General features: G+C 37.6%; 1 protein-coding gene across 10 annotated transcripts in view; it reads left to right on the forward strand.

Annotated features, from left to right (window-relative positions):
- Positions 1-12,851, forward strand: part of cdon (cell adhesion associated, oncogene regulated) — a 148,831-nt gene that overhangs the window by 67,134 nt on the left and 68,846 nt on the right. For 8 of the 10 annotated variants that reach the window (XM_063038412.1, XM_063038420.1, XM_063038421.1 and 5 more), the window contains one exon: positions 10,687-10,827. In XM_063038412.1, the coding sequence (XP_062894482.1) occupies positions 10,752-10,827 (76 nt within the window). In that variant the 5' untranslated portion in view covers positions 10,687-10,751. The remainder of the gene's footprint in view (positions 1-10,686; positions 10,828-12,851) is intronic. The other 2 variants (XM_063038415.1, XM_063038417.1) reach the window with 1 other exon arrangement.

Genomic DNA, 12,851 nt, shown 5'->3' on the forward strand with positions numbered 1-12,851 from the left:
TGTTTGCTCTAATGTCTAACGGCCTCACAACATGCAAGTGTCTGATGCTAATTAGAAAATGTTCGGCAACAGTCTTCTGCCCCAATTAAGTGGCAGCGTATCCCAAATAAATGAAGAGAATCCTGGCTATATTCTCGATTTTTGTTCTTTAAGAGTTGTCCCCAAAAAGTGACTGCTTCGATTAACCAATGGCTTAATTAACTGGAATCCACTGTGTCAGTAACAGATTGTATGTATGAGGACGTCTCAAAATATTTTCATATTAGGAGTAAAGGTGTCAATCAAAAGTAATTCAAGGAATAAACCGATAAGGTGTGTGTTGATGAGAGATGGAAGGGTACCGATGGTAATGAGACTGGGTACTGATGGTAGTGAGACTGGCTGAAGAGAAGGATTTGAGATTTTTAAAACAGCTGGATGGATAAAAAGCAGAGCATACTGGATAATGAATTGCGGTTCTAAACAATGAGGAAGGACGTTGCCATTGACAGTGAAGGAGGACAAATACAAATAGTATGTTAGAGATATTCAAGGTGCTTATAGCAGTTTTGAACAACTAGGTATAAACAAATAAAATATGAAGCCATAGATTTGAAAATATGTTCAAGAAAGGTACAGAACATTAAGGAAAAGACAAAATCATTGGACTGACAAGATCGCTATACTAGAATTCAGCACAGTCAGTGGGCTGAATGGCCTCTGTAACAATTCCATGGTAAGATCTTTAAACTCAAATCATTAAAATATTACAATTATTGTAATTGTGTCCAATAGAATGGAACTATTACAGAAGCAAAATTTCACCTAATGTGAAACTGAATTCTCCAAACGTGTGGTCATATTTTTTGCTGTAAAACTTGAAAGCTGTCAATGCTGGGTATCAAAGTAAAAAAAATACAATAGAAGCTTGTAAAGCTACATCAAAGCTACATCTGTTGACAGAGCTTAATATTAACTTGTCAATTTGATATCTTGCATTGGCATTGAAAAAGTAATGGGTTTTAAGCAAGTAAAGGTGGGGGAAATAAATCAGAAAGGAATGTCTGTTGTAAAATAGAATTCTTGAGAGATTAGCTGTCAAGAGGGATAATAGTGCAAAGTCAAAGGGGGTTGGGATGTTATGGTCAGCTGATTAATTTGGTTGCACTCTCACCTGAAATTTGTGGAATCTGGTCAGTGCAAGAAGTGCCCATCTTATTTAAGCCAATGCAGTAATAGTGACTAAGTGCAGATTTTCAGGATTTTTTTTTCTAATTAGATTATAAAGTGCCAGCATGAAGCAAGTAATATGCATCTGCTTGCTCTGGTGGATGTTAAAGATTATATGGCACTAATGGGAGAAGACTTGTCACTCTTCCACTGTTCTAACAACATTCCCCCTCATCCAGTATCATGAAAACCAAGTGAACAGACGATTGACCGTATTGTTGATGGTTCTTTTGTACAGTGACTTCTATAACATTAGCTGCATTTCTTTGTAAGTAATTCATTGTATACCGAATATTTTGAGATATTTGTGATGCAAGAAAATTCACTCCAGTAAATTTACATACATGGTTCCATCTTTGACAGGTGTACTATAACAATTGTATATCAACTGTTCCTTATAATGCTACTATGTCTATCAATTTAGATGTAAGCTCCAACATGTTTCATTGCAATGTTGCAATTTATCTTTCATTGACACAGCATGTCCTGAACAGTAGTATAAATGGGCCTGTCAGAAGTGAAAGCTGCCATATTTCCTGAATATAAGGGCTGAGAATGGATTAAATGAAGTCAGTTTTCAACTGAGAAATATGCCAGCAATGGTCATGTTCCTTTGCATATGAACACTTGTTCTTGTACCAAGCAATTAAAGATGAGCACACTGTGTCTGTGTATTATACCGTTTCATAATGGTAACAAAAAGGTGTTAAGAAATGCTACCTGAAACAACCTTGTTGCAGAAATATATTCTGTATTTGATATATAACTGCTTAGATATCTTGTGGAGTTATCTCACTATAATTCACATTTTATAGCAATGTTATGATATCCAAGTTCTGTTTTTGAATTATAGATTTATTTGCACTATCAGATGTTTTGGAAAAGTGATGTTTAGAAATTCTGGGATGGGATTTCTTCATTCCCTGTCTCCACTCAACTGCTATAATTGAGCCATTCGATCAAGGTCTTCACAAAGATTTGATAGCAAAGTTGCAATTTTAATAAAGATGCAGCAAAAACTTGGATGAATAACAAGCGAAGCCAAGGTGGATATACATGAAATACTTATTTCAATATATGTCTGAATCTTAAACAGATTCTGCAAATGCTGAAAATCCAAAGCAACAAACACAAAATGTTGAACAAACTCAGCATGTCAGGCAATGTCAATGGAGAGAAGCAGTTGACATTTCAAGCCGAGATCCTTCATGGGTCCTGATGTGAATTTTGTGTGTCTGTATCTTGGCAGTGGAGATGCCACAAAACTTCAATGAGTCACTTTTTGTGTCTTAACTAAAAATCAAAAGCTGTCTTTAAGGTTTGAGGTCATAAATAACATCCTCTGTGACTTTGACCATGGTGCATTGTCTCTCCATGTAATTCATTGGCTATAAAACACTTCGTGATGTCCAGAAGCTCTGAAAGAATTTTTTAAAAAGTAGTTTAGTTCTGATTTGACCTCTCCACTGCCGGTCATGCATTTGGCCTTGCCATTCTTCTCTGGCCTCTGTTATACATCTCTTGGGAACTGTCCTCGGAAAGTTCTATTCCAGCCTGTTAAAATGCAGCCAACTGCCTCCAGTGATAATGCACATAAGTTGTATTGGTATATGTCAGTACCACTTGTATATTGTCAATTTGCTTTTCTGATGGTCAAAACTTACTCTTGATCCTTTGTCAGCACTCCTTGAGTTATAATTTTTCAATGATCTTGCCATTTTCTTGTTGATATTCCAGACTTGCTCAAAATTGAATCATTTCTTCACATTAAACATCATTTGTAGACTACTTTAATTATTGCTATTCTGTTCCCATTTTACGGTGTTTTTTTGTGGCCAAATATGGTGGTGTTTTTGGCCACTGAAAATGACGTATCTTTTACCTCGATGTAGCCTTGCCCCATCTTTCATTTGTTTCTTGCTCATCAAAAATAGAGCATCAAAGCAACAAAGTGACTTGAATGAGGAATTTTCATTCTGGCCAGTTATCCAACTTGTGCTGCATCTGATATGTCATTAGAGATGTACCATTTTAATTGATAGAAAGGAGATGGAGAAATTCAATAATACTTTCTGCTGTTGAATTGTACTGCTTTGCACATTTTGCGACATTGAAAGATGAGTTGGGTTCATATGCTGCCACCATGGTCAAATAGAACACTTTCTCTCTTCTCTTGCCCCCCCCACACCAGCTCGCCCCAAAAATGTTATCTATGCCGCTTCAGCTTGAAGGCCTAGAGAACTACTAGTGATTGTGAAATAATCCCTCACTAAAATTATGATCTTAGAGAATTTTAACCAAAAAAATCTGCGCTGTAGACAGCATTTTGTTTTTCTTAAAAAAACGTTTTACTCACTGCTGTTGCTTTGTAAGATGTCTGTTAATTTAAAAATTAGTGAAGTGTTAAGATCGCTCACTGTTCAGATGGGAACTTTTAGTTATTGTGCTTTAGAGCAAGGTGCCACGCTTATTTACTGCTTGGAGCCTAGGCACATCCTTGAATCTAATTAGGAACACATTGAGTGTCATTGTAACTGGCAACCACTCAATATTGCCTTATCTGTGACTAACCTCTGACTCAGGCAGTGACCTCTCCCAGGTTACCCGGAGGTCGAGGGGCTTCCATTGTGCAAACAGAAGTGGATCATGTGGAGTTGATTATTTTCTGTTTTCTCTGTCTTTGCTACAATTTATCCAAGTCACTTCCATTTTCTTCCCACTTAGCTGGCTGGCATGAAAGGAAATGTCTTTGTTGGCATTTGGACGATAAGCATGCTTGATTGGTTCCACTGCAGCTTTTGGGTGGAGGGGGTGGGGGGGATGGGAAATGTTTGTGAAACCTAAGAAACTTACGGACAGGGAACATCATGCTCTAGAAGGCTGCAGCTGCTCTGCTCTTTGTTCCAGACCCTAGAATAAGCAGAGAGAAAGAGACAGAGTTCTCTGCAGATTGGAACGAAGCCATTGATCAAAGACCTACAGACAACCGAAGATGCAAATAGAAAAGGGCAATAATCTCAGTTCTTTCCCCTCTCCTTGATAAAAAGCATTTGACTAACTTTGAGGCAGTAATCTTCTGAGAGCTATAGAAATGTGACCTCCTGCTGCTTGTAGACGTAACAGTACTACCTGCTGTTGATCAGAGAGGGAAAATGTGCGGGCAGGACAAGGTTGATTTTTTTTGTACAAGATCAATTACATAAATGGCTGGAAGGAAATTGTAGGCAAAGCTCCAGCACCAGTGGTTGTGCATATGTTGATTATACCACCATAACTGCAAATTTCTATAAGGTGTAAAGTATTTCATCAGGGTATTTATTTTCCATCATCTGGCCTGAAGTTGGCTACTGTTCACTTGGATATGATTCAAATAGCATCTAAATTGATACCACTGTTCTGTGCAGAAATGTTCTCTTAATTCTATGGGCCATGTTCTTCCCATGTTCAACATAATTAGAGGAAATAAGTGCATGTGGTTAAATGCCCATTAATCTGTTCTGTATTTGTGATATTTGATTTAAGAGGCTACCCCTTGTACAGTAGTCACTGCACTAAGCAACTTATTACACGTAAAGTATGTGGGATGTTTTGGGGAATTGTTTGACAGTGCCATATCAATCTATTTTTTGCAAGTTTTGCACTAATAAGCACCACATGTTTCACATCAGTTGGAATGCAGACAATGAGTTGCAAAGTAGCTGTTTCTTTACACAGCTTGTTTAGGAATCAGTCTGCTCTGTAATGGCCCTTCTATTCACTCAGTAAATGATAACTGCTAGCCTAAAAACATGTTATCAAGTGAACGACACTTTTTAAAAATTGGTTTAAGCTAAGAAAAAGCATCAACCAGTATTCTCTGGAATAAATCGTGCAGAGAGGAGAATTAATAATAATTTAACATTTAACCAGTGTTGTAAAGTTCCCTTGCCAAACTGTTAGCTAAGTAGTATTAATTATCCTTTCTCATTAAATTACCTTTTAATGCTCTCACAACTTTAAAAGTTAAAGCAAGATGTATATATTTGTTTCAAAGCATTTTGAAATCAGTTAGGAAAATGTAAGTTTAAATGTAATGAATTAGAAGTGTACTTACCTTGAGCAGCCAGTGTGTGGCACTGATTGACAAGAAAGAATTGAAAATTGATTTTCGTTAGCTCCACATTTGTACACTCATTTGAAATAAGACAGGATATTTAAATGATATTGCACTGTTAGATCTAGTACCATTTAAAATGCATGCCTGCAAATGTTATTTGGTTAGTCTCAAAATGATGGCTTGACATCTGTAATGCGGCATTGCTTAGTTTAGTGATGAGTATTTTTTCATGCTCTGATCTCATTATAAAATGCTGGTTGTGAGTTTTTGATCATTGTCTTTCTCACTTCATTAAAGTTTCCTTTCAATGTCACCTGTCTTCAGTGTTAGTTATCTCTTTCTTAAAAAAGTTACTGTATCTGATGTCATCTTTCTAAGTGAGAATTGTCATTTATGATATTTATGATTCTTTGTCAATTTTTTAAAATCTATTTAACCTTGTACTCTATTGTCTCTAATTGAACTAAGGGAGTGAGACTATATTAAAAGTGGCATTGCACTTATAAGTGGCTTGTGTGTCATTTGTGACTCCAGATTTCAGCTTTTCTAAGTATTCAACAAAGCTGAAGTGAAGTAATGGAGCAGGTAGATACCCATAGCAGGTCTGGTGGAGTGGGGGTTGCAGTTGGAGAAGCTATACCCAATCTATTGCTTCTGCATCATGAAAGGTTTAGTGAGCTCTTGGATGTTATTTTCTAAATTCCATCTCTCAAGAGTTCCAGTCAGAAGCCAGTAGTTCATTAAGTGAGCCCCCATACTTATGTCCAAAGATCTTTGCAATTTACTTACACTTTGTGTATCGTCATACACCTCTCCTTTATGCTATTGGCTGAAATCCTGTCCTTAAGTTTAACAAAGTCTATGTTTAAAGTCTCTTGTCAGAAATCCTTCATTAGGCTGTGATCCCACTGGCCATTAATGAAATGGCTTAAGTGCTGTTACTATAAATCCTTGCACTATTGAAGTGACATTTCTAAGAAATTTCTAACATTTCTATCTTGGCAGTACTGCTGCCACAAAACAGATTTCACATCACATAAGACAATAATAACTCTGACTTCTTGCATTGTTCGTTAACATTTAATGAACAGCAGTAAGGTTATACTGAATGCAAAAAAAATCAAACCAATATGCCCTGTGTGTGCACACATTCACAGTCTCAGATGCACAGACACAGTCAGTACCATGACCGCATGCTGCCTCGGGCAAGCAGTGCTTTTGTGCTAACAGGCTGAAGTGTTTTCTGTCCTTTCAGTTTAGGCTCATGCTGTTGACTGTGATATCTTCTCTCCTAGCAGAGGCATGAGTGTTTAAGCAAACACAGCACTTTCCTCTCAGCAGGCCTTCCTGAAGTATGGAAGGGGAAATGAACAGTATTTTCCCTGTGTAAAGAAGTTGATGGGAAAGAAACAAACAGTATAGCATAAGTCATTGATAGTTTAATTGGAAGCATTGAAAAGAGAGAGAGAGAGCCATAGCAAAGCAAAATTAGAGTTATGCAAGTCGAATCTGTGAGAGAGAATTAACCATGACATAAACTAGAACTAAAGCAACTTTTGAATATATCTCTTTTGGTTTACATTCTAATTTATGAATATTTTCCACAATTAATATTTACTATTTCCCCACATTCCAGTAGAAAGATGATCAGTGAAGCTGTTGATCAAGGATCAAATCACATAACATTGTAGGAGTAAGTAAACAGATCAAGCTCAGGAACCAGAGCATACTTTTTCCAGACTAACAGCACTGCCCTTGTTCACATTTTCAGTGAAGATTTATGGCAGTTTGGCTCAGATTGTGGAATTAAAAACTTGATTGAGCAATTCAAGTTTTGAGCAACTTGTTTGTTGTTTTCAGGTTTAGATCAGCTAATTGGTGATTGGTTTACTATTTTCTTCAAATATGAACTATAAAGTGACCAAAACAATAGGCATGTGTAAGCATCTTGTCCTAGGAAAGCAATATGTAAGGTATTGGGAAGTGGAGAATGGATTTCAAGGTATAAGAGCAATGATTTCATAGCTCCCAATATTCAGTAGTGAAAATTCCTTGTTATATTTCTGCACCATTTATTCTATTTATTAAAGGTGCATTGTTTATTTTTTAAACAGTAAAAATTTCTGACAGTTCCAGCATAATTCCATTTCTGCAGTCTAATCCTCAGTGGAATCACAGTGAAGATAAACATTTGGAAATACCAGTGAAATATCTTGGATGCCATTCCATAGTTCAATCCTCTTCTGTTGTTATTGACACCTACCTATTCAGTGGCTCCTTACATCATTCAAATGTAGTAAGAAATAGTTCTTCCTGTAGCATCTCATCAACAACCCCCCCCCTCCTATTTTCCTACCACTCACTCACAATAGGAGTGTTTTTGGTATGTCCAGATCACTTGGGGGAAACCCACATGTTCACAGGGAGTACATGCAAATTGCACACAAACAACATCCAGGATATGGATTAAACCTGCATGTCTAGAGCTGTGGGGCAACGGCGCTAACCGCAATGACTCTCTGCTGCAATAGACATTGGAGGCTATATGGAACATTGTTTCAAAGATTACAACTCCCGGAGGCATAGATAATGTTTATTTCCTGAGGGAACTGTCAAAAACTCTAAGACATCATAATTCAAATTTCAGTTGGAACATTTGGCATCAGACTTTTCCAAAATGTCTCATTGTTGTCAAATATTGGTACTTATTTTGTTTATGAATTACTGTTGTCTTGTTCTACAAACAACATGCAGCCCGAAAATTGATTTGTTTTTGTATTGAGGTTAGTATTAGGGGAGAATGTAGACAGGAATTTAGACCAGATTGAACAGGCCCTCTTTGCTTCCTGACTTTATGTGACAGTCATCTCCAGTTTGTCCTTTTGATCTAGAGAGTAGACAATGAAAGTATTAATAACTTTAAGAAGTAATTCCTGAGTGATTCAAAGGATGCCTTTATGCTGTGATCTCTTTTGGTACATTAGACTGAAGCTAGTCTACTTTTGTGTCACTTGTAGTAGCCTGGGGATTCTGGGCTTTTTATTGGCAATATGCCATCTCTAAGTTGAAATTCTTATATATTTTTTCATTTCAAGAACTGTCAGTCCTGATTAAAGTAGCTGCTATTGGCTTGTTAATACCTGCCACAGATTTGGGCTATATTGCATCATTCAACACTGGCAGCTTCTTTGCTTACCCTGTTCTCTAACCAGTATGTATTTGTTCCAGTATTAGATTGCTTTAGTGGTTACAAGTAACACAGATTGCATGATAACGGGGAGAATTTTTAAAATTTTGATTGTAGGCCCCCTTTTTATCCTGAGACTCTTATTCCTTGTTCTTGACTTCCCCATCAGTGAAAAGATTCTTGCAGCATCTCCCTCATCAAGACCCACCAGAAATTACAAAATTTCAATAAAATCACCTATTGTTCTTCTAAAATGCATGGACCCAGTTTACACTTTATTGCAATTATCAATCTGCTGAACATTATTTGCACTGTATCCAAAATAATATATTCTTCCGCAATACTTCCAAGTGTGATTTCCTTGGGCCTTGTAGAGAGATTTTAGTATGCATTCCCTCTTATAATACCTTTCTCATTACTTGTATGGGCTCCTAGCTCATTCTGTCCAAGTTGCTGTATTCTCTCTTGGTTGTACACCATTGAACCAATATTCTGCTTTTTCTGACAAAGTAGATAACCTCTCATTTACTCACATTGTATGCTCTAATTTCAAAGTAAAATTGTTATTAAAGTATGTGCGTTACTATACGAGGGGTGATTGATAAGTTCGTGGCCTGAGGTAGAAGGAGTCAATTTTAGAAAACCTAGCACATTTATTTTTCAACATAGTCCCCTCCTACACTTACACACTTAGTCCAGCTGTCGTGGAGCATACGGATCTTGGACCTCCAGAAAGTGTCCACAGATGGGTGATTGATAAGTTCATGGCCTAAGGTAGAAGGAGATGAGTTATACAGCTCTCGTTACATGCACGTGTAGGTCAACTCTGAGTGATTATGCAGAAAGATTGAAGCTAATAACTCATCTCCTTCTACCTTAGGCCACAAACTTATCAATCAGCCCTGATGAATTATTAACTGATGTTATTAACTTCAAACTTTCTGCATAATCACTCAGTTGAACTGTATGTGCATGTAACGAGAGCTGTATAACTCATCTCCTTCTGCCTTAGGCCATGAACTTATCAATCACCCATCTGTGGGCACTTTCTGGAGGTCCAAGATCCGTATGCTCCATGACCGCTGGACTAAGTGTGTAAATGTAGGAGGGGACTATGTTGAAAAATAAATGTGCTAGGTTTTCTAAAATTGACTCCTTCTACCTTCGGCCACAAACTTATCAATCACCCCTCGTATCTTACATTGAGATTCATTTTTTTGCAAGCATTCACAGTAGAATGCAACCTTTTGCTCACCACATAACCAGCTTCCTTGTATTTTGCTTTCTTCCCATCTTTCCACTCTGCACTGTAATATGTCTTTTAAACACCATTTAACTTGCATAAAATCACTTTGGTACAGAATAATATTATTTCTGTCACTATTGCTATTTATGACAGATATTGAACTTGCCAGCCTATCTCTTTCTCTCCTTATTTTTTTGAATAGTATTGATGCTCGTTACATTGTTAATAGCCCACTGATTATTCTTACTAAAAACTTTATTTCTCGAATGCATTGAAATTTATTTTATTGTCTTGAGGCAAATTATTTGTTACCCTATTGTGTTATTATTTACTATAAGACATGCTTCACTCCTTTTCCCATATTCCCAATATATCCAAATTGTTAACTGTTCTAGAATATTCGGTTCTTACTATTGTCATCTAGAAGCTACACTGCTGTAACAGTTATTAGGTCATTTCAATTCATCAGTAATTGCGTCATCAGCTTATCTATCTTATTATGCATGCTGTGTTTTCAGATAAAGCCTTTAGTTTTGACTTTTTTTGATTTACTATCTTATTGGTTCTGTTTTTTTAAGCATATGTTCTGTCTCCTCTTGTCACACTGCAATTAGAATTGACCAATATCATCACACTGCACTATCACCCTGAGTGTTCCCTTTTAATTTTTCATTTTCTCTTAATTGAATTCCCTCAACTATTTTGTATACAGCCCCTTGCAGCCCCAAGTGTGCCCTGATACGGAAATCCCTTTCTTCTACACTACTCTTTGAGCTCGGCATTCATCTCTGATCTGAAAGTAAACTTTTCATATTCCTGTCATCAGCACTTTATGTATGTGTATAGTGGGCATTTTAGCTTTAATTGTAGAATTGGGTTGTGTCCCTTGTGGGAATTATGCTGTGCTATCTGCTTTTCTACAATTAACATTACCTTCTTTTCCCTCAGCAGATTGTGCAGGCCACCCTGCCTTGCTGTAGAACTTCCTGGCCTTGCTTTCCTGACAAGGCACAATGGATCCAGAGACAGGGTTTTTGCACCCAGTGTTCTGTGTAGGACTGGCCATTCTTTTCTCCTGTATCAGGGCAGGTAAGCCATACAACCAAGTAAGTTATTTTGCTCACTTTAACATATTAATATTTAATTCTCACTGCATACTGCTCCATGTTGATAGAGAAAAAGACCTGAGTTAAGATGAAGTGATTACATTTATTCTTCTTATTGCCGTCTCTTCCCCCCTCCCCCCATAAACATCTATTGTAATTTTTGCAGCTCTAATATTGGTTTATATTTTCCCATGTAGCAGCCTATTCTTTGTTGTGAAAATGATTAACCACCAGCCTGTATGAACCAGCTATTAAAATTCATAATCTAAGTTTCTTAAATACTTATTGTTTGCAATTTTAGCATTTTATCATTTAACTGTTTTATCTGACATTTACACTTAAATGATGCTTCAACTATGACTGCATTTTTATGCATTAAAGTTTTTGTATATAAAAAAAATTTGTTTCTGGACTATCATGCTTTATTCATGGTAAACTCACTAATCTTTAACTAAACCAGCCTGTATCCTATGGGCTACTCAAAGCCCTGAGCTCTGGCAATCTTGTACAGATAACACTATTCTATTTGTACCTGTATATCCTATTCCTGTATATCCCCAGAACTGTGTCAATTACTCATGTTCTATAACTTATAAGGAGGCCTGATTTTTCCCTGTAACCTTTCCTTACTCATATGCCCATAACTCCCCCTGATTCTTCTGCTAGCCACCTTCACTAGGATCAGTTTTTACTGTAGCTGGTTAATCTGGAAGACATCATTGTGACGTGGGGTTGAAACTGGAGTATTTGGAGAAACTTACACCATCACAAATAATAAACTGCATGCAGATGGCATCCGAGGTCAGAATTGGAACTGAGTTGCTGGACCTATGCCACTGTGCTCCCCTGATCTATTGGCACTTGTTAAAATGCACGGCATGCTAACTATTTTTCATGTGTTCCAATGAATACTTAAGTACTTGTCATGTAGAAAGCTGTACAGGTTTCCCCCGCCATCCGAAGGTAGAGCATTCCTATGAAACGGTTCATAAGCAGGAATGTCGTAAAGCGAAGAAGCAATTACCATTTATTTATATGGGAAAATCTTGTGAGCGTTCGCAGACCCAAAAATAACCTACCAAATCATGCCAAATAACCCATAAAACCTAAAATAACAGTAACATATAGTAAAAGCAGGAATGATATAATAAATACACAGCCTATATACAGTAGAAATACTTTTCCACAATTATTGCCTGCACTGTTCTCTGTAGCGAAAATCTCACGCAAGTGCTCATGGCAGAAACACGGCGCAAGCACTTTCGGCAAAAACACTCTCTCCAGTAACCTTTTAGCTATGAAGCAGCCAAATCATACCAAATAACACGTAAAAATACACAGCCGATTTAAAGTAGAAATAATGTATGTACAGTGTAGTATCACATACGGGAATTGGGAAGACAGCGCAGAGCACACTGATGGTGTGTTAGGCTGAGTCGTCGGAGGTAGGGGTGGTGCAGTGGCCCCTACCCTCCGGGCCGCCAACCGATACCGATTCGCGGAGAATGCAGCGGTAGCTGGGAGGCACGCAGCACATCTTTAAGAAAAAAGCTGAAATAAACCTGCTAATTAATTACGTGCCCGGCAGCACCTAATTAATTAACATGTTTATTTCACCTTTTTTCTTAAGGATGTGCTGCGTGCCTCCCGACTACCGCTGCATTCTCTGCAAATCGGTATCTGTCCGCGGCCTGGGAGTTGGGGTGGTGGGACACTGGGGTGTCATCTCTTTGTCGTCTGTTTCCATTAGGGCAGGCAGCTCATCTTCTCCTATGACTGCCTGCCTCGATGTCGAAGGTCGAGGTTTGTCGTCTGCTGTGGCTGATGTGGAAGGCTTGAAAAACGACAGTATGCTTGACTGCTGAGCCTCGCGCATTTTTCTATCATACAGTTCTTTGTAAGCACTCAAACCATCTTGCAAATATGCCCTAAACCGACGTACCCTTGCAAAATTAAAGTCGTACTTTATCATTGCAGTGAAAATCTCATGCAGTTGCTTCACATTCA

This window comes from Mobula hypostoma, chromosome X2 (assembly GCF_963921235.1).
Source record: "Mobula hypostoma chromosome X2, sMobHyp1.1, whole genome shotgun sequence".
In the NCBI taxonomy this organism is placed as follows: Eukaryota; Metazoa; Chordata; class Chondrichthyes; order Myliobatiformes; family Myliobatidae; genus Mobula; species Mobula hypostoma.